This window comes from Montipora foliosa, chromosome 6 (assembly GCF_036669935.1).
Source record: "Montipora foliosa isolate CH-2021 chromosome 6, ASM3666993v2, whole genome shotgun sequence".
Lineage (NCBI taxonomy): Eukaryota > Metazoa > Cnidaria > Anthozoa > Scleractinia > Acroporidae > Montipora > Montipora foliosa.
This window is the reverse complement of record NC_090874.1, coordinates 1895317-1922549: the sequence shown is the minus strand read 5'-3', so window position 1 is coordinate 1922549 and position 27233 is coordinate 1895317. Positions and strand designations below refer to the sequence as shown.

Genomic DNA, 27233 nt, shown 5'->3' with positions numbered 1-27233 from the left:
GTTTGAAATAACATAGGAATTGGTTTCATTCTGTCAACAGGGAATTTTATTTAATACCTTCAAAATTCATTAAATAATGCAGGACATTCACCTTTGGAGAAGCAGCATTTCATCACCTTCCAAAAACAATTTGTCCAAGAATTTCATCTGAAAATTGGAACATTTGTACTTTTAATATACTGGTACTAGTATTTTAGATCCCAGAAATGCAACAAAACTTTTAATGACCCTTATAACCCTTTTAGAAAATGCAACTGGTAAAACACTCAATACACTCAATTTGACTATACCTTTAAAAGTAACAGCATATGGAAGACAGACAGATCTGTGGTTGACACCCAGGCAATGAACTGAGATTTAAAAGTCTACAATGCAACAGGAAGAAGGGGTCATGGTGGCATCTCAAAAGCTGCAGGCACCTGGACTTTCAGAAAGGGTACAATTTCTTAACATAATTTTTGAAAAAAATACACTGATGCAGATCAGACAATTCTGAAATAAAATTGACCATGCTTACATTTGGTGAGAGCCCTGCAAGATTGACACACTGCATAAGCTGAAAAATCAAATTCGTTTGAAATTTGAATAAATGCATTGTAGATAACAAATAATACCAAATGCATGTGTTGGATATGGTACTACGTGCCTTGTTGGCTATAGCAAGTGTCATATCCAACAAGCGCAATGGTTGTTTTTAATTACTAAATTTTCATTAAATTCTGAATGCTTGGAAACTTGGAAATTAAAGCTAATCAGTTTCCAGCCTGGCAACACTTGACACAATTAGTTTCCATATTAGGTCAATATATGAGCTGATAACCAAGATTGAGTGAACCAATTAAAAAGCTAGTAACATGTAATAATTTTATGCTAAAGCACAAGTTAGAACACTTACTTGGCACATAACATGGAAAACCCCAGTGGTGTTAAGAAAGCTGATACTATCCATCAGGAATGAAATTGCTCTTTTAATTTCCCTGGTATCTACGCTTCCAGGAAAACTAGATGATTTGGGGCTGAATGCTGTGGCCTGTAAGATAACAGATTTTCAGTTGTTCAATTCAAGAGGAGATTGCAGATTGGATCTTTTGGGCTTATTTTACACTCAAGATAGCAATAATTGAGATTTGCCAGATTTTGGTTCACCTTGATTTATTTTAGCCAGCAAGTTTGCCTCAAGCGAATTACAGGTTTCAAGGATTTTATGATCAATTTGAATTTTTTTTCCCTGGTTATGTTTGAGAAGTGCCTATGAACTTGCTTATCAGAATCAATCTTTCCAGTCCCCCAACAAAGTCACCCCAAAAGTATGCACAAGAAGTATTTTCTCACCTGAATGGTAATTGGTAAAAACTGCTTTGTTGCTTCTTTTGGTAAGTAGAGTGGCTTCAAAATTGAAATCCAAAAGAAATTAATGTCAACCCAGTGGCTAAATGCAGGAAAGTCATTTTACAGCCAATACATTATATCATGCTTTGTCTATACAAACAAAAAAGGCCTCCTACCTTTAATGGCTCAGTGCGACTTGTGAGAAAGTTGTTCAAACAGTTGTCATCCATCCTACAGGTTGAAACATTGTATGTTTTAACTTACCAACTAGTAATAGTTTTCACTAAAGCTGCCCCTGCTTTTTTATATTATGGACTGAAACTTTGTATAGGGAATGACTTTATTTTTCAAACCTTTTTTGTTATCTGAAAGGCTTCCAGGTTATTTGAATAAATCTGAAAAGTGCAAGCTGACAGGTTTTATATCATCATGTGCTATTGCCTGGTTATCCTTGGTTATTTGCTTAGGTCAAATGGCTTGTTTTTGGTTAGGGCTTGTTTCAATTACGAGCTGACTCTGGCCTCAGATTTGTTGTGAGTAGCTTTCCCTAAGGGAGTTAATGTCTTTTATCTACTGTAATAAAGACAGAGAGATTAATTCTTTTTTAGACCAAGCCGATTTCCCACGAAATATTTTTTTCCAACCAATTCACTTAAAAATAATTTCTTGCCAAGTGTTGCATCTTTTTTGTCTTTAGAAATGAAAAGATTATTTACCGATCTTTCAGTTGAATTCTCATACAAAATACAGGAATTTCAGGTTATTGTAAAGATTCTTTCTCTATTTGTTGGCAATCATCCTTTCAAATTTCAGAGAAATCGATCCTGCCACAACTATTTGACGAATTTTTTTTAATGAAGCATTGTTATACGAAGCTGGTAGGTGGCGGAAACCCACCGGCTGTCAGACCATTTTGTGCCGGCTACTTTGTGCACCAGAAATTATGTAAATAACCCTAAACTCTGAAGCTTGTTTTAGAGATCATTCTCTTGTGTTTTTCTGATTTTATGGAAAAAGGAACCAACGACAATCTAGGACAAAACTTGTTGGCAAAATGTGCCGCTCTAATTTGCATGTGTGATAAAACATTGAATTCTTCCTATTTGCCCTTCTCTCCCCATTCCAATGTTGATTAAAAACATGGTAAAGGCTTGCACAGTATCTTGCTTCACATTGTCAACATTGGTATGGGGGGAGGGGGGAGGGACCAATATAATTTCTCTGTGAGAGCATGTCAAAATGATGCTTAAGCTGGAATTTGTCCCAAGAGTTTTGTCCAAGATTGTAGCAACCTGTATAGAAAGTACCGTGCAAAAACTTTTAGTGGTGTTGACAGCTAACTTGCGAAATGCAAATGTGTGACCCTCACCAAGCACGAAACCACATGTGCTTTGATACTTTGAAAATGGACGGTTCGCGAAAAAAGCGATCTCTTGATGATTACTTCTCAAGTCAATTGAAGAAGACGAAATCTAGCGAAAAAGTGAGCAGCCATGGTAAGAGGCAGTTTTGGTCGCAGTCAAATGTTACTAATTATTACAAAAAAGTGTGTAATACCACAGATTCATTTAAATACAATGGCAAATTATCACCGTTCCATTTCACACTTTCAAAAGAGCTTTCAGAGGATTTTACCTTGCCAAAACCATTGTGTCCATTTCACTCTTAAGATTTCAAAGGCAGGAAGATCTTGTTTGCAGTAAACACACACCGCTAAATAATTTAACTTCTCATAGAAAGATGTTCTTTCTAGTCTGGAACAAGATAATCTCCCTTTAAACTGCTTTTTTCTCTCATCGCTAAATAGAACATATAATTTAAGTTATTCGACAGACACATGCCAACAATTGCGAAGGAAAATCTTGTTCTTTTGTTTACAATTTCAACAGAGACGCAACAAAGTTCTGCAATTGAAAATTTCATTCCAACCATACACAAGGCCGTCAAAGTTGCTGCCATTTTTTTTTAAATTTCATAGCATTAGAACTTGTACACAAAACGTTTCCCACATTCAGCCCTCAGTCAATTATACCATTCACAAATTGATTGAGATTGCTGAATCTAAGTCTCCAGTGGTAGCCGTAAAGACACATGAAGATGATCGCCTTTGAGCCTGTGAGTTAAATTTGACCCCTCCTCAAGAAAACCAACTGGTACGTCTCCTTGAAAATTAGGTCAAAGCCCTGAAGGAGAATATTCAGAGCAGATTTGATGGTGATCTCCCTATTGACAGTGCCTTTTCAATATTTAATCCCTTGACCCTACCTGCACCTTTTCTAAAGAGCACAGAAGAAAGCAAGTGAAGACACTCAATGACCATTTCTATCAAGGTGACCAACAGAAGAAGGAAAAGAAAGAGCAGCTGTTGGCAGAGTGAGAAAAGTTTAAATTTGACATGGATTATTGGAAAAAGGAAATTCCAGAAGGGATGAACAAATGCCACCTAGAAACAGCCACGGAGTGGAAGCCTAAAATGGCGTATCTCAATCAAGACCGCCTACAGCACTGAGTTCCCTGCCCTAGCAGACATTGCTGAAGTTTGCTTGTCAATACCAGTGTCAAATGCATGGCCAGAAAGAGGGTGCAGCTTGGTGTTGATATGCTTCAGGCCCTTCCACGCCATGCTTGGTACACAAGCATAAATCACAAGCATAAATCACTTCATTACTGGTATTTTTTCATAAAATTAACCTGAATCGTCAAGTATCACCTCAGAAGACAAGAACATCATTCTAAAAGCTTATTCTACACAAAAGTAGGTTCTGGAGATAATTTTGAGAGTGGTAATGAAGTTTACAGCCAAAGATAAAGTCGAGCCACATGGAATAAATAATGAAGTTTACACAACAGGAAGAGAAGCTAAACTCATTTCACACGAAAATCCTTTACCATTGCCATAAAAAGCAAACAGATATCTTCGCTAGGCTTTAAAGAAGCTCTCTATGTAACATTTTCCATGATTCCAACTAAAATTCCCGTTGTTTTTCTTCCTCGTGTGTGGTCGCCATTACTGACTCACCTGTTTGGTTTTTTTAGAAAATGACGTCAATTCAAACAATCCCAATAAAAACTGGCCAGAGATTGGTTTAAGTCAGTGATTGGCAAATTCCAGAATCCTTTGCATGTTTATTCAACCCCAGCAAACTTTTAGCAATTCTTTACATACTTTTTGGCAATCACTTGTGTACTGTGTTCTAAAAACAGAGATTTTTCCTGCTACAGCAAAATTTTCCTCCCTATACGTGCATGGGGACTTCTAGGATGTCTCTTTGGGTTTGGCCGTCTGGGTCAAAACCCTGCGGGGGCAAAATATGAGTGGGGGCAAATTGAACAATTCACTCTCTGATCATTATAACAATTAAGCAAACAAAAAGACAACTGGAAGGCTCTGCTGTCAATATTGATCTTATAACTTGTTTTGCAACATAGCCTACGCTGGGTGTCAAAGGATCAAAATACCACCTTTTTTCTTTGTCAATACTATCTCCTGCCAATCCTGATCTATGAATGTCAACGAATTCTATAATATATGGCCTCAACCCTATCCCAGCTCAAGGTCAATATAAGTTTGTTGCACAGCTCAACCAATTCATCTGATTGTCCCCACAGCAATATAAAATCATGTTTTCTTACTTATTGGTAGACTCCTTTAATAAGTGTTCCATGGCATGGTGCATCACAGCTACAAACAACACCTGAGGCAAGATTGAATATGCACATACTTATGAACAAGGACAATAAGGACACTTATCATTGTTGGAATTACCTGCATGGATAGCCATTTCTGTTTCTTTTTTCGTCACCATCAAAATATGTTTAAAGAAATGGACTAAAAGGACAGTCCAAATACAATAATCTTTCCTCTTCTACTTGGGCTGCTTCCTCTGCCCATAGAAAGTTGACTATTTTAGTGCTGTGGTTTAGCTTTGTTCAGTGACAAGTGGTGTTGAGTAGTTATTTGTGTTACAAGTATTTCAAGATTCATGTATTTGTGGTTTTTGCCAAGTAGCAAATGGTCTATAGAGCATCACTTCAATAACATTGCATTAAATTTTGCAACATGCCCACCATGTAGCTTTGAAAAATGGGACTGTTCTCAGCAGCACATTGAGCATATAGATGATCCAGTTTAGAATGTAGGAGTCCCTGATTGAAAAGAAAGTAATAATAATTATTAAGGGTATACTCTACGTAAATATACCCTAATCTCTATTGCTTCTGCATTCAAATTTTGATTTTAATAATATCATTATCATCATTATTATTATTATTATTATTATTATCATCATCATCATTATTATTATTACTATTATTATTATTATTATTCACTTTATGCAAGGGTAATGATAAAATAATAATCAATTTATAGCAATCCTTCACTGGGGACATGAAAAGGTCTTGGCATATTTATGAAAAGTGACAAGTACAATACAATAATACAATACAACTTTATTTCACTACACTAGCCACCCACAACAAAAGCTGGTTTCCAGGTGGGGCGTAGATAAACACTTTGTTCTGGTTCTGTCATTTTGTGAAACTGCAAAAATGAAAAGGTTATAGAATACTTGAGCTTTTCATCCTGTTTACTTGTATATATTGACTTGACAGAGCTCACCCATAACATAAGCAACCTTTTTACAAAATTTGTCTGCAGTTCCACAAAATAACTAGCCTCCTACCCAAAGGTCGCTAAGGATAGTTTTAACCTGCCAGAGCACTAGGAATGGAGCACTGTAAATATCTTACTTTTAGTCTCTTAAAAGGTTGCGTGATGAGTTACAAGACCTTCAAATAAAAGTTAGCCTAAAAGATACACTGTGATTATAATTATTTTTTTCATCCTCAATTCCATTCATTGGCAAATGGATGCCACCATCTCACCGGATATGACATCTCCATCTCCCAAAGACATTCACATGCAATCTTTCTTACAAGTAAGTTGCAAGGGTTATTAACCTGTAAAAAAAGAGAGCATGAGAACCAGCAGGGATGTGGTAAAATAAAATTCCTGATTAAACAAGAAATACTTGTTCACTCACCATCTCTATAACATCTGTAAGGACTCCAACAAAATCTACAAAAACCTCCTGGTTTATTTCCTGTTACAAAAACCTGCAATAAGTTCCTGCTGTGGCCAAATTTCATTCAGTTTTCAGGTATACTTAAACACTTATCATAATCATAAATTATAGGGTCTAAAGGGCAATGACAAAAAAGACCTAAACATCGTACAAACCTCATGGGCACTTTCTTTTTAAATTTTTGAATTTAAATATTTGGATACTATAGTTACCCCACACAACAACCCAAAGAAAACTAGCTAAAAATATCCAATATTGTGGTCTTATGAAGTCAAAAACATTGCTTTTTGTATATCTTATTACATGAAATTTTCGCGACATGTGAATTTCGCAAATTTGACGATATTAAGAAAATTGCAAAATTAAAGTGACACGAACAATAAGTGTCACAACAGAACTAAAACGAAAATTAAGTGACTTACATTATGTCAATAAACAAGAAAGAACAAGTTTATTACCACTAAAATGTTTACAAAATCACAATTTTTACTTTTCTGAAGCAATGTCTTGGTCACCCTCATCGCTACTATCTCCTCTCCAGAGAGCACTGCTTTTGTAGTCTTCAAACTGTCCATTAACTGGCTCCCTGTAATGCTGTTCCACTAGCTGCTTAAATCTCTCAATGGTTTCTAAGTTCTTTGAAGTTGATTCCATTATAATAACTGTCGCCTCTACTGGAATTTCTTAACCCCCTTGTTTATGAGTTCGGTTTTGAAACCAATACATGCAACTTGGTTGGTGGGAATGTCACAGTGTAACCACTCAGCACTCAGGGGAGGGTTCATGGGAGAAGGCAGAAATAAATGGTGTGTCAACTGAAAGGGAGGTATTACTGCCAGTGTATTATTGCCAATGAAATGTAAATTGTATGTTACTCAAAAACGTGTTAAAATGATTCAAATTATAAAAATTCTGAAAAATTTGCGAAACTTATGAAATATGCACACATAAAAATCGTGAAATAAATATGTCGCAAACATTTCATGTAATACACTGTTTTAATAATTATAGATCTGTTATAGTAATCTGAAATAAAGAAAAAAATAAAAATGAACTACTTAAAAAAAATTTGAGCCAAAATTATAAAATTGAACCATGACATAATTATATACATGAGCTCCCAAACAACAAAGTGAAAAAAATGGACGTCTGTAGTTGAACATACCACAATTTCTGAAGTAATTAAGATGACTGTCCCTGTTACCAGGACCTGGAAAATAAGGTTGAATTTGTCACTTTGTTTATTCAGTTAAAAAAATGAACGGAGGGTTTGTTCTACCAAACAATGATGGCATTCTATGCCTTGCTAGGATACAAAAGTAAGAAGCTTCTGGGACTAGACCTCAAGAAATAATCTGCACAAATTTAAAACAAATTAAGCCTTTCATAAAATTATTGTTTCACTCCAAAGTGAGAAAAGTGTTGCTCAAATGTTTAGACAATAGGTGAGCCAAAAAGGAATAACAAATGATCATAATATAACAGCTAAAACTAACCATAACTTGACTGTAATCTTTCTTTTGACTTAATTAATTAATTTAGGCCTAATAAAAACTCAATCTTCATAATCTATTATAAGTGTAATGCACCTATCAATGTAAACCCTGCGAGGAGGGGGGGAAGGGGTTTGCGGGCAAGGGGTGGGATTTGACAATTCTTAAAAATTTTTTATCAAATTCCCCAGGGTGGGAAACTAACATAATCAAAAGTGTCAAAGAAAGCCCCACCCTGGGGCAAAGAATCTAAACAAACAACACTATAATACCAGAAAAAACAACTAAACGAGCATTTGAAACTGGGTATGTTCATGATTTATATGTTCTGCAAGTTGAAACAGGTCGTATCAGTGACCCCTAAAATACTCTGACCTTGTGGTGGAATTTGATTTCAATCAGATAAATTATTGACAATATCTTTTTAGAGTACAGTTTAACTTATCGGATTATGGCGATGAAAACAGATAAAAACTTCATACCTTTGTCCAACTGAAACGTGACTTAGGGACTGACTTGGTAACTGCGTTTGAATTGATACCAGACTTCTTTTGGTCAAAGTCAAATGTTCCGTCCCCGGGGTCGCTTCGCAATCAAAAGCCCGACAGGGGGGATAGTCTCAGGCATCAAATCCCTGCTTATCGCCTGCACTCACTTCCCCCCCCCCCCCCCCCGCCCCCCTTGCGGAATTTACATTGATAGGTGCATAATATTCAATTCAATCTATTGTTGAATGAACAGCTGTTGATCGCATGCAACCAACTTCAAGAAAATGTGGGAGGTGCTTCTTATAATTAAAGGCAAATCCAGTTCCTCTCGCTTTTACAGCATGGAAACTCAGTCTACAGTTGCTGGGTGTAACATTTCAGTCCAATCCGTGTAACTGGGATTTACATCTAGATAATATCCTATCGAAAGCTAGCATTCGTCAATACATCTTATGTGTTTGGAAATCCTATCGATTACTGTTGGATCATCTTCATCTTCTTTTCATTAGTCTTATTTTATCTAATTTTTACATACATGTACATGCTGTAGAAGAATGGGGCTGCATGTATTATCATAAGTACTTAAGTCGTATTGACAGGCTTTTCAAAACAGCCTGTAAGCTTGGTTACTGTAAAGAATTCTTTTTCATTGAAAATATTATTGCTCAGAAAGATAAGAAATTATAGAAGAAGATCACTGACAGTAATTCAACCACAGTTTTAGATGACCTTCTGCCACCAGAACGAACTATGGTTACATTATGTAAGAGGCGTGACAACTATAATTATCATCCCATTTGTCAGAAATGAGCATTTCAAGAGAACTTTTGTAAAGAGATGTTTGTTCTCTAAATAGTTAGTCAGTTAATTAGTTGTCTGTATGACTTAATTTATGTCATTGTAACAAAACACGTTTGTGATTTAGAGTGTTTTAATAAAGACCTTCATCATCATCATCATCATCATTATTATCATTGTTATTATTATGGATTCAGCACCGCATTTTCGAAAAGTTTGATCCGGGTTAGCTTCTTGGGGGCCAGGCAACTACAAGTTGCCTAAGAAAACCCAAATTTTATCATGGCTTTCATCCCTCCAGAACCTTTCTCAGAATTCTTGCTGTGCCAAGGAGAGCGGTTTTTTGAATTAGTTCTATAGAAGTGTTGGTGCCAATGCGCTTTAAGTTGCTTTCAAGCCTTTTTGGAACTGTTTCCAGCGCCCCAATTACTACTGGAAGCACCTGGGTTTGGACACTCCACATTTTCTGAATCTCTCTTGCTAGGTCCTGGTATTTCTCTAGCTTTTCCTTTTCCTTGACCCTTACAGCTCTATCTTCTGGGACTGCTATGTCTATTACTTGGCATGTCTGTTCTTGCTTGTTAATAATGACCAAGTCGGTCTCCTTGCACTAATTTGGTGGTCAGTCTGGATGTTATAATCCCATAGCAGTTGTAGTCATTGTTCTCAAGGACAGTTTCTGGTTGATGTTCAAACCATTTGTCTACTCTACTAAAGCTGCACTTCCCCAGCAAGTCCCAGTGTACCACCCTTGCAACATTATTGTGCCTCCTTTTATACTCTTGCTGTGCCAGTTGGAGCACCCAATCACTATATGGCTCAATGTCTCCTTTGCCTGGCAGCACATTCTGCACAGGTCATTCTCTCGAGTCTTGTCGATGTTGGCTTTGATGTAGTTTGTTTTTAATGCCTGGTCTTGGGCAGTAGTGATTAGGGCTTCTGTTTCTCGTTTAAGGTCTCCTCTTTGCAACCATTCTCAGGTCTTCTCATTTTGTTCACTATCTGTTTGTCTGAGGAACTGACCATATAAACCTTCTCTTCCCATTTTGTCTTTCTTTCAGCTTTCCTTCGTTGTTTGAAGTCCTTTGGGGTTTTTAAGTCGTGGGTTACCAGTTCCCCCTTCCTAGCTGTTTGAATCAGTTTCTCGTCACTGTGCAGGATGTAATTTTGTAATGAGTTCTTGGCCTGTCCAATGCATTATTCCACTGATATTAGGCCTCTCCCTCCTTCTGCTCTTGGTACATAAAGCCTGGCTACACAATCCATTGGGTTAAGTGCTGTGTTCATTGTTAGGATCTTCCTTGTTCTTGTGTCTAAATCTCTTAATTCCTTTTTGGTCCAGTTAATTATACCACCAGCATACCTTACCAGGGATACAGCCCAGGTGTTGATTCCTTGTATTAGGTTTCTGCCATTGAGTTTGCATTTTCCCAGCTTTCGGACATGCCTTAGATATTCTTTGCTAACTTTCTCTTTCATCTGACAATGGAGCATTTCATCTGCTTCAATAACTCCTAGGTATTTATAACCTTCACCCTCTTTCAGTGATTTGATTTCAATGTCGTCAGGGAGTTGGATACCATCTGATTCCACTAGCTTACCTCTCTTTAGGACTAGGACTGCACATTTTCAATTCCGAACTGCATACCAATGTTGTGACTAAAGATTCGCACCGTCTGTGTAAGGGACTCAAGCTGGGCTTTATCCTTTCCATATAGCTTCAGGTCATCCATGAATAGTAGATGGTTGACCTTTCTCTTGTCAGTAAAGTGGTATCCTGCTGTTGCTTTTCTGAGGATTAGTGTAAGGGGTATAAGGGCTATTACAAATAGGAGTGGTGATAGTGAATCTCCTTGAAAGATTCCTCTTTTGATGTTAACTTCTCCAAGGTTCACTCCATTTGATGTAAGAATGGTTTGCCAGCTTTTCATGGTGTTTGCTAGTAGAACCCTTATATTCTCAGCTACTCCAAACATCCCCAGACACTCAAGGATCCATGAATGTGGGACCATGTCAAACCCTTCCTTGTACAATATGTATCTTGCTTTTTAACTCCTTTAACCATTTTGCATCCTTGTTGTGGTCCGAGCTCTGACATACCCCTCCAAAATCCTACTGTACTGAACTTCTTGGTCAGGGGTTTCATCACTTGTTCCCACTCTCTCTAATTCATCAAAGACCTTCCCTTGATCTGTTTCAAACAGTCTATTTTGTCTGAATTGTTTGTTTCTTTCCTCGTATCTCTTAACTTTAGGCGCTTTGGCTCTAATTTGTCGTTTAAGGTCTTCAGATGCATACTTTAAGCCTCTCTCTTGCAACCTGTACGTCCATTCCAGGTTTCTCCTATATATGATGCTCTTTTATCTGCTTGCCTTTTCTGAATTGCTCTATTCTCCACAAGTCTTGCCTGAGCACTTTGATTTGATTTTCTAACCGCCACTTCCACATTGGCACTTTTTGTGTGTTTCCAGGTCTTTTGTTCATTCCTAAGTTTTCTGTCACTACTGTGGCTGCTGCATACAGAAGGTTATTGGTTGCTGTGATCAATGTCATTAGAGGAAATTTGTTCCAAGACATGATTTACTTTCCTAAATTCAGCCAGAATAGCCTTTTTCTTGAACTGCTTAAGTACAGGTAACCTTGACCTATGGCTGTCGCTTGCAAGTCGTAAAATTCGGTGGTACAATTCTATCTCCTCCTCAGAGAGACCTAGACCGTGGTCATTATTTTCATGGAGGGATTCTGGAGTAGAATCCCTTCTAGCTGAGTGGTCTTCTACACCAGCAGTCTCATTCACTTCTGTTATTGCATTAAAATGCAGGGAAATATTCTCTGTGTTCTCGAGAGTGGGATTTGTTTGGTGATTGCTATTTGCCGTCCTGGTAAGTTCTTCAAGTTCAATGTCCGTAAACCATTGGTTTTGTTTGAATGTACGTACTTTGTCTGCCAGTCTTTGTTCAGACACCTTGAACTTTCCCTTACTCTCCCACAGTTGCAACATTCTCTGTCTGTACCCTCTCTTACTGCGGTTACTCATGATGTACATGTAACATTCCATTGCTGTTCTGTTGTCTTCAACACTCCACTTGCATCTGGTTGGAGGAGCAGTAGGATAACGACTGGGCTGTGCCTGCTCCATCTCAAAGGTCCTGCTGGGCGAGAGATACTCCCCTGTGCGGAGCAGCTCATTCACATCGTTAGATTTCTCATTGTAGTCAATATTCATCACTTCGAGAAGTGAGATTGGCTTCTGGTTTTTGGAGTCACCACTAGGCAGGTTGCCGACCAAGGCTTGAGAATCCTGCCTTCCCTTTGTTGTTACCCCAATGAGGGTGGCAAGGAGTTACCAGCACTTGCCAAAGGTGCCACCCCAGACTCTGGTGGGCACGGGCATCCAATTTCCCGTGATAGGCTGAGGCACCACCCTGTCCTAACCCAGTGCCCATTATAATAATAATAATAATTATTATTATTATGATGATTATTATGATTATTATGATTATTATTATTGTTATTAGGTATTATTAATGCCTCATATGCCTTAATGATTGCAATGTAAGTTGAAGAGGCATTATAAATGGCTATAAAATTAAAGTACCTATCACCTCAACACACTTCCCCATTTTATTTATTCTCAGAAAGCATCCCAAATACATTGTGTTGTTTTTAGAACCTTTTGCTTGAAATTTCACTATTCTAGTAGCTTTAAAAGACAGGAAAAGTGGTCATACTTTGATCAATAACCCAGCAATCAAGGGGAATGAGTTCAATACCGGGTCGATGTCACAAATTAATTTGCATCACTGTTTTAAAAGAACTTTCTCAATGCAACCCGGTATTGAACCCATTCCCCTTCATTGCTCGGTTATGGATCAAAGTTTGACCACTTTGTCTGTCTTTCAAGGCCAATAAAAAAGTGAAATTTCAATCAAAAGGTTCTAAAAACAACATGATGTATTTGGGACGGTTTTAGAGAAAAAATAAAGTTAATTAAAAATCATGTTGGGGTGATTGGCACTTTTAATTAACAACATCCAACATCACGGCCACCCTAATCTGCCTTACCCTCACTGACTAGCCTTAATTTTCTAAATCTAAAGTTGTTTGCTCAGTATGTCTGGCTACATTTTGTGCAAACTGGTTGCTCATTGACTTGAGTTACTTGATTTTGTTTAGTTCAGGAACAACGAAGAGTGCACAACCTCCTGGACAAGTACCTGGGAAATCTCTTGATTACCCTTCAAACTGGTGTTCCATGTATTAAATTTCAAATAGAGATAGAGGCTAAATGTACAAATTATTGCTGTTGCAGGACTGCAAAACATCACTGAACACACTGGGCTTATACAATACAGTAAACACCTGTACATAAGAACCTAGATTTTTCCAAGCTAGGCTAAATAGGTTCTTATAAAAATGGTAAATCTACAGTAGTTTTAGGTTATCTACTGTAGCTTCATAAATTGGTTCTTACAGTATTTCCACAAAAGATGTCTTTTCTGTGATATGGTATGACTGATTTCCTCCGATGAGAACACTGATACATGTACCTTTATATTAACTGTCATAACCACGAAAAAATAAGCTTTGAACAAGATCCGTGCAGTTTTCAGTGAAATTTGTTCCAGTCACCTGAAATTTCAAGGTCATTTGTTAAAATAAGAACCTGTTTAATTTTTTAGGTTTACCTGGTTCTCACGTAAGGGGATCTAAAATGAAATTTTTTGCCTAACAGGTTCTTAAATTTGACGTTCTTATGTGCGGGTGTTTACTGTGCCCTTTAAGGAGACTCTGAGATGGCATCAAAAGCATCCACAGCATCCACTTAAATTTTATTGGAGGATGAGATTATTAATTTTATAAGTTCTCTAAATTAAATGAAAATTGTCCCCTTAATTAATATTTTCCTTTTTTTACATTTATAGATTAATTCAAATGTCCATGAACCCATGGAAGTTTTCCCAGAGTAAAATGGAAATACATAAAAATACTTTCAAAGAGTTTTCCAGAGTCATGGCAGTTGTTTTTTTCATATTAGAGTACTTCACCGCAGATACCTGACCGAAATAAATTTGTGCTTGCGCTGATGATTGTCCCAAAATGTCCTTCCTAGTATGTTCGCTTCTGAAAGACAAAAAAGGAAAAATTGTGAGGAACAACTTTTCTGTCCATAAGAACTAATGTACTTGCTAAGTAAACAACAATATTATTGACATTGAAATGTTAGACATTTAAGTCTACCTTTGCATCTTTGCAACAGTCACACTGGGAGTCTGTGGGGGAAATGCAGATGATATTTAGTGTTTTGTTTGTTCATCAGCTTTCTGATAAAACAGTATTTTACCACAACTGCTTGTAATCTTGCAATCTGATTGGCTAATTTTTCGTTCGTTCTCAACAAGAGTCTAGATAATGCTGTATGCGTCATGCTCGCTTCAATTTGTCACGCAATGTAGTAGCCAATCAGGAATGCCTATTTTGGGAAATAAACCAATCATATTGCAAGGAAAGTTATAGACAATGCTTGCTCTTTCTTCGTGTCATGACTTTGGTCACACTCTGAAATAAAAACTTTCTTTGGCATCGAATGTTGTGGACTCACTCGGCCCACAACATTTTGACCACTGTGATGACGAATATCGTTGTTGATAAGAGTACAGACAACGCTGAACCACTTTCGATTTGTTAAATAGAACACACACAAAAAAAATTCAGGCTTCAGGTTTCTTCATGTCTACATATATTATTGTTGCTACTAGTGTTGTTCTCTGCGAGAGAGAGAGAGAGAGAGAGAGAGAGAGAGAGAGAGAGAGAGAGAGAGAGAAAGAGAGAGAGAGAGAGAGCCTGCTCGCAAGCTACTTGCACGTGTCGCTGTTATTATTATTTTTTTGATTCTCTTTCTTTTTGTAAAGCATTAATGTCAATGACTTTCCTTTTCATGTAAATTTACCTTGTTCACAGTAGGTTCACTTTGTGCAGTTTTATTATGGTCTGTACAAGCAACAAAATGCATGAACTCCCGGATATGATATAAGGCACACAACAAAAGTGTGACAACAAGCAGTTACCCTTTTTAACTCTTATTTAATTAGTTTTACACTGTTGCAATTACCGGTACTTAGGTTAAAGATTGAGTTCAGCAGTTTCTAAAGCAGGCTTACTGTCTTTCATGGCCATAGATAGATAGATAGATAGATAGATATACCTTTATTTAAACACGATAATGTTTAAAGTTATAAGCTTATGGGGTCGTGTGTTTACAAATGAGATAAGATTCCCTTAAATTACATACTATTATACGCCTAAACTAAAAATCCCTATGGTGTAAGAGAGCCGTAAAACTAAATGGCAATTACGATTGTATATGTAAGATACACGTCAATTAAAAGTATACATAATCATGGTCACTAAAATCTGTAATAGAAATTGACGTAGCATAAAAAAATTAAAATTTAAGAAACTTGCATTATCTTTCAACTTGGTTGACAAAGTTTTACAACTCGCGTTTACAATTGAATGATCGTTGGCCAAGGTGTTATCCCATAGAGCCGCACCTCTATATCTAATGGAAAAATGGACAAATCTTGAGTTGAAGTGAGGTACACAGACAGAGTCAGGTGTCTTAGGCGGATATTTCGATGTTCATCTACAGATTATATTGTCACATAATGGCAAAGGCAGATTTTCCCAGTGAGCCTTGTGCATCAGTTTTACTAATGCAATCTTATATTTGTAGCAGAGTGGATGCCAATTCGCTATCTTTAAGGCCTCTGTATGCGGGGTGTCCGATCCTAAATTAAAAATTATCTTTGCAGCTGTACTGTGTAGCTTTTCTACTGAATTAAACAGTTCCTTATTACTACAGCATCCCCACAAAGGTAACCCATAGGTGACAGTCGGTAGAATTACAGTAAGATAAAATGCTTCTAAAACATTCTTAGGTGAGAATTTGCACCTCTTTAGCAAGGCTAACTTCATGGCAAAGCGCTTCTTTAGATCCATCAAGTGAGGTGTCCAGCTCAGCTTATTGTCCACCACAGTGCCAAGTAAGCGGGATTTGTTAACTTGATTAACGAAAGAATCGCCGATCCAGACTGGTGCAATAGGCCCAACAAAACTAGATCTAGATACTAAAAACGTCTCACACTTGACCGGGTGTGGTGTTAAGCGGTTATTTAGGCACCATGTATAAAGTTCTTCAAGTGCTTTGTTCAACTGAGCTACTGCTTGATCCACATTCTCTCCGATACTGTAAACAGTTGTATCATTGGCGTACATGAACAGTTCTCCCGATTTTACTGCTGATGGAAGATCGTTAGTAAAGAGCGTAAATTATTAAACGTTAGCCCTAAAACGGAGCCTTGTGGAATACCGTAGTTATCTGGAAGAAATTCCGATTTGGTTCCGTTAACGACTGTAAATTGGCGTCTGTCATATAAATAACTCTTTAACCAAGTTAGAAAGGGATCACAAATTCCAAAGTTCTGCTGTAATTTCATGGTTGACGCTGTCGAAAGCTTTTTTGAAATCAATAAAAGCCAATGCAACAACATTGCCTTCATCCACTAACCGTCTCCAAGTTTCGGTAAGGTGTATTAAGAGTAATTCGGTACTGAACCCTGGGCGATATGCCCACTGTCTGTCGGAAGCTAAGTTGTTTTCTTTGAAGACGGAAGAGATCCGCCTGATGGCTCTAGACAGGACGAACTGGGGAAAGCTTGTAGCCGACTGCACCGTAGTCAGCTGAGTGAGTGTGGGTGAGTGAGTGGGTTATCACAGTTCATTATAGCTTCCTCACAGTATCGCATCCACAGCATAAGTTCAATCACGGCTGGCCATAAGGGTAAGCCCTCGGGCAAATAAGGAGACTCAGTCCTTTCTATTACTTACAAGCTGCTTTTATACTTTTACTCTAAGCATCCAGAAAGTTCTGTTGCTATACAGTGTATTACAAGATGTACTATTTGTGGAAACTGCTGAGTCACATGAAAGAAATTTCTGGAATATTACAGATATTCTTGGTTTTCACCCACGTGACCTTAGTCCTTGACAACCGTCGTTAACCGCCATTGTGGAGCCCCTCGAATCGTAAACAGAGACGCGTAGAGAGAGATGTGAGTGAGTTGTAGTGCGATGGTTCTCTGTATTAATACCTGGCTGTGGAGTAAAATCTGGAAACAAGGAAGGTATTAGTCTATTCCGTATACCTATCGTTGTTGATAAGAACGGTGAAAGTTAAAAACAGCTAACAGAAGATCGCCGAAACGCGTGGATTTCACAGATAAGCCGAGACGACACGAAATCGAAAGACTTTGTTTCTGGGAAGCCTGCCTTACTCTGGGACAGATACAACGAACAAAGGACAATTTAAAAGCTTTCGCAGCGATTGACTCACGGTTTAATGTTAGATTTTAACTTTAAGTGTGGGGTTGGACTTGTTTTGCTGAAATTGTCTTTACAGGTTTAGCAATTAAAGCTTTTGCGGTGATTGCCAGTAACGGCTTTTGCTGTGAACAGTTGTGTTTTATCCTGTAAAGCTTTCGCAGCGATTTAGCACGCGTTGGTACAGGGTTTTAGGGTAAAAGGCGAGCGAGTCAGAATTTGTCGAAAGTTGGCTTTTTTTCGATAAAGCGTTTCTCGGCCGGGTTTCCACCGATGTCTTCCCAATTCACACCACCGAAGCGCATGAACCCCTCGAACAAGTGCGCTCAATTTCGACCGATTAAACCGCAACGTCGCGGAGAAATTCATCTTCGAAAATTCATCTCATTAAATTGAGGTGCTCCGGTTTTGAATATTTAATGAGGTGAATTTAACCTGAGTATCAGGCGTTTGTGATACTCAGGTTAGCAAATGTCTAACTCGGAGGCGTTTTATTCGATTTCGCTGAAATTCGACAGGCGAATGCGAGGGATGGAGCGCCCAAATTGACTGAGTTTGAAGGAAATCGGACGAATTTCGAAGGAAAAAAGCTTCTCACCTTCTCAAGGTGAAGGACTGAGACTCTAATCGACCAAGTACTTTGACAGAAGAAGAGGGAAATCATCGAAACAAAGGGAATGAGGAGGCCTTTTCTTCTCATCTGGCGGCCATAGCAGTTAGCGAAGGTATTAAAAGAGATCCAGCTGGAAACTGATACAGATAAGGTCGACGCCGAGTGTCAAACTTCCGAGTCACCTTGGCCACAAACAACAACAATCTTGCCCGCGATTTCCTTCCCTTGCTTAAACGGACGCAACGAAACCAGAAATCATCTGGTTGTACGCTTTCAAAATTTTGAAGGCCTTAAACTGCTTGTTTGTATAGTAGCTTGTCTCTAAAACTAACTAGGAAAGCAAGTCTGAGACTTCTAGAGGAGCCAAACTGATCGCTCCGTATGGCCGCTGGGTCTACGCAAACGACAGAAAATCTTCTTCAAATAGCGCTCTCGAACGTGGCTTTCGAGGTTTTTTTTGCGTAGGATGAAAGTACTGGTACCTCGTCGAGTGATTTTGGGTCGCTTTCTTGGGAAATATCCATTGAAAAGATGAATTATTTGAAGACTTCGAACGTGAGCGCTCAAAATGTCATACATTTCCCTATAATCAGGGGCACCAGAATGGCGGAAACCTAATTTGCATAAGGTTATGACGTCAGCTGAAAACCGAGAATAAGACAATAATTCTAGAAATGTCTGGGATTGCATGACAGATAAACTAAACATAATTCTGATACTCACAATGCTGTAAATTCTATACAATCTGTGTAGTTAGGGTAAGGGTTGAAATTCGGTTAAATCTAACCCAAACCTTTGACTTGTACAGCTCTGTAAGATGAGCAGCTGAGGTCTACTCTGACAACCATCTAATACTATACCAGTAGAGGACAACAATGTACTATATTTTACATGTATTGAATCACTATGTCACCTACCTGGCTTCTATAAACTTCAAGCATACTTTTTAAAGGCTGAGCAAACAGTTCCTTTATGGAGCCAACAGCAGATTCTACACTGATTTTTTAGGAGGTAAGAAAATATTTCAACAAAACCCCATAATATTATTATTGAAGGGCTGCCTGTGCAGTCAACACATAATGCAGTAAGTTATTTTTGACCCTAATCCTTCACTGGCCACTATGTATTATATGTAAATTACATCATCTAACAAACTGTGAAGGACAGTTCCAGATAAAGTGTTAAAATTATAGAGAAGGGGCCAAATGAATTATACTAATGCATGCATACTACTTCTTAAGCTTTCATCCTGTTGGGCTCAATTTAAGGGGGAAATAAAAGTTATAAAGCATCACAAAAATTAATGTTTGCCCGACTCACAGCATGTTTATGCATAAACATGGTCCTTTAACTGTCCTTACTTCACCTTATTTTTATAATCATTTGGACCATTATGACCAAATATGGGTGTTTTACTACACAAATGTAGATGTTTATTCAGTGTGGTTGGAAAATGTTGCATTTATACTAGTTTTAGCACCATCCATGTATTCATACAGAAGACAATAAAAAACTAGCACCTGAACTTCCCTAAATGTTTACCATAAGTTCTCCCCCAGGAAGGGGGGGGGGGGGGGGCTTGTTTGTTTCAAGCACGTTTTAGGGGAGGGGGGCTTATTCAATTTAGCGAAACGCACTACTGGTACAGCAAAAAAGGAAAGAAACAGACTAGAGTTGTGGTTCCCTACTTCCTGTTTTGTACCAGGGCAATGACTGTCTACATGAAATGATGGAAAGTTGTAATGTGCCTGTGAGAAGGATATATATATTTCAAGTTGCTTGGCAACAGGCAAAAAGGACAACTGAAAAATCAGAGTCCTACGCAGGTCGTAGGTCGTTGGTTTGATTCCTGCCTGGGGTTGCCGAGCAACTTGTAGTACATATAAATAACTACAGGTCTAATATGGATATTTAAGAGATAATACATTGTACATGTATACGCATTGTACAAGTTATTTGCAAGAACCGGCTCCTGAGGGAACCAAATCTGAACTTCAGCATGTGTTACTTTCATGGTGAATTAATACAGCCTATCATTTATTGACTTGGTTATGAAGAATAGGGGAGAGGGGCTTAAAAGAGAAAAGGGGGACTTATTTGAGAGAAGGGCTTAAAAGATTATTTACGTTATGTGCACGCAATATTTTAACTACTGGTTGTAGTGTAGCCTTAAAGAATAAAAAAAAACAGGAACAGTATTACTCTTTTTAATACCTTCTTGGTTCAAGAAAAAGGTTTGATGCCTGCAAAAAATATATAGCAAAGTTTGGTTTGAATGGCAATAGCTCTAAAAATTTGTGTTTTAAAAATTGATAAATCCAATAAATTATAAAAAAAAAGCAAGATATATCAGTCTCTGAATGCAGATTACCTTCTCTTGAAGAATAAATAACATTTGAAGTTTCAAATTTTCTGGCAGATTTTCATCACCTAAGACCTGAAAAAAAATAATTTGATTTTCTATTTATCGACATGTACCCACATTCCTGTAATTTAAAGGCAAAAGCAGAATGCTTGTAAGTTTTCGTTATCATCAAAAGAATGCAAATATAATGTATGCAACATACATGTATCTGTCGTGTGAGCAATGACTTTTGAGCAATAGCTTTAAATTTGCTAAATGTAACGAGGAGCAAGGATGGCACAGTCGGTTAGTGCGCGGCCTTGGTGCAAGAGGTCCTGACTTTGATTCCCGGATTTCCCATCCTTGTTTTGACTTCTTTCCTTTCCATGTAGCTAAGTAGCTTTAAATACCCACAAAACAGAGCACTGATGGAGAGGGGGGAGTAAAATGAGCGCACCGTCGACCTCAGGTTTGTCAGTAATTAAAGTTACTGTTACGAGTTATCAACCTTAAATATGGTCGCTTTACTTCTTTACTTTACTTTAGCTAGTGAAAAAGATCCAACAGTAAATGTACCAAATCGAGAAAGTCATTCATACCCACTCTACACTGAGCGCTAAATTAGATGCTTTGAATAGGGTATACCTTTCATCCCAAATGATTGATGATGACGATTGATTTTTGCTCATAACCATAACACTAACCCTTCATTTCCACCACCTAACCCTAACCCTAACCCTAACTACAAATTGAGACATTTCTCAATTTGGTGGTTGTCAACAGTTGTAGCAAAATCCCAAGGCTGAAGACTAAATTCTCAGGTGCCACCAATTCAAGTCAAATATTCCTGGATAAAATATTCCCACAGTCACAATTTCACATCAAAATCAATTGACAAATGTTGAACTTTCATCTCAACCCACCATCAATGCAATAGCAGTCCTGCGAGCAATGTCAGGCGGTGAATCTTGCAACAAAACAGCGTGCGAAGGTGGTGCTTTATCACCAAAGTGGCCACAGCTTTGACCGTTGATAACGAACTGACCCTTACCGGGGTGACAGACAGTAGTTTAAGTCAACCACAAATTTCTTTATTCCCCTGGGTCTCCTGGCATGACTTCATTGACTCAAGCGTTCAAGGAATATATATTAGCATGCAAATAAACTTTGTTTGCATAGGATATTGTGCTACGAATATTTTGTGGCTGGACTTACTGAAGCCAGTGAAATTTAATTATTAGCAGCTGAGAGAAAACAGTTGCGTCGGGAGACCCAGGGGAATAAAAAAAATTGTGCTTGATAAACTAGGGGAACAAATTTTATTTGTATAATTAATGTTAATTTCAGGGTTCATACCCATTTTAAGGCCAAAAGGCCAAGGACTTTTCAAGGACTTTCCAGGACCCTACTTTGAAATTTCAAGGGCTTTTTTTAGTAAGACTTTACCACAGACCAAGCAAAATTCGAGAAAGTTATACTTTGCTTACTTGAACAATTTGTTTTCACTGGCTTTCATTTACTTTAAGACCTTGAAGCATTAATATTTTTCAATCTTGATCAATAAAAAAACAAGGACTTTCAAGGACCAAAAATCAGTTTCAAGTACTTTCAAGGCCTTGAAATCGGACTTCTGGAATCCAAGGGTTTTCAAGGGTTTTCAAGACGGGTACGAACCTTGTAATTCCTTGAAGGCTTGATAAATACAGTTACGATCGTGAACAGCCTACTACATACAAAATCCTATTAACTAATGAAAGCGCAAAAGTTTGTTTACTACGGCTTTTATTCTTGCATCTTTCAATGCTTTCTGGCTTCACGAATGTGTTTGAGCTTTGTCAACACGAAGGAGGCGTGACTGTGATTTGACGACTGAGTCAATGCAGTCATGCCAGGAGATCTGATCCTTACCCCGGTAAGGGTCAGTTTGTTGTCAACGGTTGAAGCTGTGGCCACTTTGGTGATAAAGCACCGCTTTCGCATGCTGTTTTATTGCAATGTTCACCGCCTGACGTTGCTCGCAGGACTGCTATTGCGTTGATGGTGGGTTGAGATGACCCCTTCATGGACCCGGTCCATGGATCACCCTGTGGACCACCCCTTATTTTGTATAGTTACTAGCAGAGAAATCTTCGGACGAAAGGGAGAAGCAATACTCGCACTTATCGGGACAATTCATGTCACAGCATTTAACATCTATATAGACTACAATCTATACAGACTACCTTTTCCGCGAAACAACAAAGACACCTGGTTATGACATCAAGTTAGTTTCTTGAGATTTGTCATTGAGCTCGGGCTCGGGCTCGGGCTCCTGCTCCCATTCTTAACAGGAATATAGGGCTGTTGTTCGCTTATAGTTAGGGGCTACTGATTTAAGCAATTGTCTCTTATAGACACCTTTATACCATCTATTTCAAATTGGTGGCTCCAAAGTGATTCGTCTATAACCCGCAGTTCAATATACAGGCGTGAGCGAAGCGAACGAGTGAGAGATACTTTCAGCACGAGAAGATAAAATTCGTATCCCCAAGCGGCCATGTAATGTTCTGTTTAACAAATAGATTCCACGTTGCCGTGCGTCTGTTCAGTAATAGATCACAGATGACGTCAAAATGTGGTAAGAACAAAAAAGTGGTACACGAGGCGATAGCCGAGTGTGTCACTGATTAAACTTTATTCGCATAAAAGCTGGTGGTGACGTCAATCATGCGTCTGTCCTCTAATAGATCATAGGAAAGAACCAATCAAAATCCATGAATAACTTGGGTTATTATATAATTATTATATAGATATTGATGAAATTTCTAGATTTAAAACAACTTGTTTTATTCATTTTCAAAATAATGAAAAGGTGTTCACCAACCACTAAAACACGCATGTTGTGTAACATGAAACAAGGTATTAAAACTGGTTTTGTCACGAGGTGAATCCATTGGCAAATAAAGAATATAAATATATGTTATGTACAATAAAAGCGTTTTCCGACGTTTTGGTTGTATTCAACAACCTTCATCAGGGAAAGTGAAAGAAAAAATTTACATGAAAGCTAAGATATAAACTAAAACGCTAATTAAAAATTCTAAAGTTAGTGTCATTTTTTCTTTTCTACAATGGTCAAATGCAAATACTCCTTGGGGAGTAGTGCTCCATCGTCTCAGTTGAGGGGGTCTTTAGCACAGTTTATTTCCCAAGCCTCAAGAATTTTCCTTTGTCGCCAGTTATTGTTAGTTCTAAGAATAGTGGCCTCATTCCACGCGATGTCATGATTCGTTTTTATAATGTGGTCCGCAAGTGCTGATTTTTCTTTTTGTAGCCGTGCGACCGCCTTTTGATGCTCGCCTTTTCTAGTTGTAAATTTTCTTTGCGTTTCTCCGACGTAATTCTTGCTACATACTGCGCAGGGAATGTCATACACAAGATCTCGAATTTCTTCTTTGCCCATTTCGTCTTTCGGCTTTGGAAATATCTGGCCAATTGTATTGTAGGGTTTAAAAGTCACTTTGATACCATGATTGCCCAAAACTCTCTTTATGGGTTCGGAGGTCCCGCTCACGTATGGTATTGTGCAATATTTCTCTTCCGACTCTGCACCAGTTAATGGGTAGTTTAATGGTGGTTTAGGTTTGCTGGCATTCAAGATAAAGCGTTTGGGGTATCCATTTGATTGTAATATGGACATTATTCTTTGTTTTTCCTTGTTTTGGTCGGATTTTGTCGAGGGAATTCTCTCGGCCCGACCCATTAATGATTTGACCACAGCTCGCTTGTGCATACTGGGATAATGCGATAAATATGACAGATAGCGATCAGTGTGGGTAGGTTTCCGGTAGACGGTGGTGATTAATTTTCAGTCTTCCTGGTGATGAACCATGGTGTCAAGAAAGGCAATTTTACTCTCGTTCTCAAGTTCAATTGTGAAAGTAATGCAAGGTTCAACTGAATTCAAATGTTCCAGAAAGGTCTGTGTACTTCCAGATTTTGCGGTTGTAATCACATCGTCCACAAATCTCTTCCAAAACAAAGGTGGATTGGTTAGTGAAGCTAGTGCTCTTTCTTCAAGATCTTCCATGACCATGCTAGCCATTATAGCGGAAACGGGGGAGCCCATAGCTGTCCCACGAATTTGCTTGTAGTGCTTGTGGTCATACTGAAAATTGGTGGTTGACAGGCAAAAGTCAAGTAATTTGACAATGTCAGTAATAGGTATGGCTGTCCTGTCTTGTAAATTTTCGTCGTTGATCAAGCGGTTGTGAGCAACACTAATAGTTACGTCCACCGGAATCGATGTAAACAACGAAACGACGTCGAAAGAGACAAGTACGTCGTCATCCTGAAGTTTGACGTCAGTAATACTTTCACAGAATTCAGTGCTGTTTTTAACAGTGTAATCGGAATTACCAGTCAATTGGCCAGATATTTCCAAAGCCGAAAGACGAAATGGGCAAAGAAGAAATTCGAGATCTTGTGTATTCCCTGTGCAGTATGTAGCAAGAATTATGTTGGAGAAACGCAAAGAAAATTTACAACTAGAAAAGGCGAGCATCAAAAGGCCGTCGCACGGCTACGAAAAGAAAAATCAGCACTTGCGGACCACGTTATAAAAACGAATCATGACATCGCGTGGAATGAGGCCACTATTCTTAGAACTAACAATAACTGGCGACAAAGGAAAATTCTTGAGGCTTGGGAAATAAACTGTGCTAAAGACCCCCTCAAACGAGACGATGGAGCACTACTCCCCAAGGAGTATTTGCATTTGACTATTGCAGAAAAGAAAAAATGACACTAACTTTAGAATTTTTAATTAGCATTTTAGTTTATATCTTAGCCCTCGTGTAAATTTTATCTTTCACTTTCCCTGATGAAGGTTGTTGAATACAACCGAAACGTCAGAAAACGTTTTTATTGTACATAATTTATATTTCAAACACCAGAGTAACATATATTTATATTTCAAACACCAGAGTAACATATATTTATATTCTTTATTTGCCAATGAAACAAGGTATGAAAGTTATAAAAAGAAATCATAATAATGTAAAATTTGCAGTAAAGAAGAATTATATTAAAGCACAAAAGTATCGTACAATGAAGAGGAAGCTCGCATTTTATTGGCTAATCGTGTTCATTACCATGACGACTGCTATATCTCACATGTGAAAGAAAAAAATGATACGTTCACTGCGCACGGTGAAGATATGATTTTTTAGTAAAAGGAGAAATCCTGGTATTTCATCAGTATCTATATAATAAGTTCATTTAATTCGTCGAATCCTTCACCGGAACAAACAAGACCAACAAACTGACCAGTGCACCCAACCGTCCTCACATCGCAGGGGTCATGGGTTCCACCTGAATTTTTCAGGTGTCTATAAGATACAATTGCTGAAATTGTCCAGATATGTGCGAGGATCACTTCTCCCTCTCTCTTTAACATCACAAAATGAGGGGTGGTCCATGAAGGGGTCCGTGGACCGTGTCCACAGGGATAGTCTATGGACCTGGGGTCCATGTTTTGTATACGTCCCAGGAAAGAAGCTATCTACAATGGCAATAAGGTTTGGCTTTTTAATTTCATATAATTATCTTCTTAAGCTTTTCATCGGGATTCTCATGAATACAAATCCTTATATTTTTGTCGGCCATGCTCATACTGAGCTTGGGCGCCTGTGCCGATACAAACAAACACCGATACAAGAAACACACAACGTTACACATATAAAAAGGCAAAAACCATAGAGCGAAATACCATAAATGACGAATGAAAAGAGTTTTTTTTCGCAAAATAAGAAACAAGCTACCATGTTTTACCAACATGTTACCTGGAGAATATCCATGACGAAACTGTGTGCACTGATCTTTCGGGCCGCGAGAAATGACTCAGGCGAACGACGGAATTGTTCTATGTTGGTGGTCCAGTAGCTTTCTAATGAGGTCATATTTACGTACAATACCTTTTCCTTTATCAATCAAATGGCATTTATCGCCAAGTATATTGCGCCGAATTTCGATGTGACTGCCACATTGTATTAGTGTCCTGGGTAGAGCCTGGGTATGAGGTGAGAGTTCCCAGCTACCAACCACAGGGAAGGTAAAGCAAGTTGAGAAACTAAATATTTTAAGCAAGAGCCGATACAACGTAGATTTGATTTTAGTGATGTACGATATTTCGGCTGGCCAAACCAGCCTTCTTCAGGTACAATGAGAGTTTACATTGAATTGCTTCTATGTACATATATATATATAGTAAATGGATGTTGACGTAATACTGGAAAAAATGTGATAAAACATGGCAGTTACAAAGATTTTGAATTCAAATACTAAGAGTCACGGAAAAATAACGGAAATCACTAAAATAATAAACTGAAATCTAATATGTTTCTTCGCGGATATTAAGACCGTTGGGATCAATTGTCCTGCCTTTTAAAATTAAAAAAGCTTCCCTGGCCTTACGGATCGAGTCTCTGTTAGAAAACATTTTTTCGATAGGGATTAATTGCATGTCCTTGGAGATGTTGTGGGGAGAGGAGAGGAAATGTTCTGCGACTGTAGTAGGTTTGGATTTGGTGTTAGCGTTATCTAAAGTGCGGCGGTGTTCACTAAAACGGTCTTTTAAACGTCGTTTAGTTTCTACTATGTACTGTAGATGGCATCTGTTGCATTGAATCATGTAGATAAGGTTTTTAGTTTCGCAAGTTATGT

At 38.1% G+C, this 27233-nt stretch overlaps 2 protein-coding genes across 2 annotated transcripts in view; one reads left to right on the top strand and one right to left on the bottom strand.

Annotated features, from left to right (window-relative positions):
• Positions 1-26560, bottom strand: part of LOC138006233 (AP-5 complex subunit beta-1-like) — a 47571-nt gene extending 21011 nt beyond the window's left edge. Inside the window, exons 1-17 of the mRNA XM_068852433.1 lie at positions 26354-26560; positions 20559-20624; positions 20402-20430; positions 19105-19183; positions 14434-14465; positions 14250-14316; positions 7579-7623; positions 6372-6431; positions 6214-6288; positions 5398-5475; positions 4963-5024; positions 1506-1560; positions 1333-1386; positions 896-1030; positions 518-556; positions 291-365; positions 92-147 (exon numbers count right to left, since the gene is read on the bottom strand). Of these exons, the coding sequence (XP_068708534.1) occupies positions 92-147; positions 291-365; positions 518-556; positions 896-1030; positions 1333-1386; positions 1506-1560; positions 4963-5024; positions 5398-5475; positions 6214-6288; positions 6372-6431; positions 7579-7623; positions 14250-14316; positions 14434-14465; positions 19105-19183; positions 20402-20430; positions 20559-20624; positions 26354-26470 (1124 nt within the window). The 5' untranslated portion in view covers positions 26471-26560. The remainder of the gene's footprint in view (positions 1-91; positions 148-290; positions 366-517; positions 557-895; positions 1031-1332; positions 1387-1505; positions 1561-4962; positions 5025-5397; positions 5476-6213; positions 6289-6371; positions 6432-7578; positions 7624-14249; positions 14317-14433; positions 14466-19104; positions 19184-20401; positions 20431-20558; positions 20625-26353) is intronic.
• The window catches only part of LOC138006236 (uncharacterized), a 9513-nt gene continuing 8359 nt past the window's right edge, over positions 26080-27233 (top strand). Inside the window, exon 1 of the mRNA XM_068852439.1 lies at positions 26080-26089. The gene's annotated coding sequence lies outside the window, so the exon portion shown is untranslated. The remainder of the gene's footprint in view (positions 26090-27233) is intronic.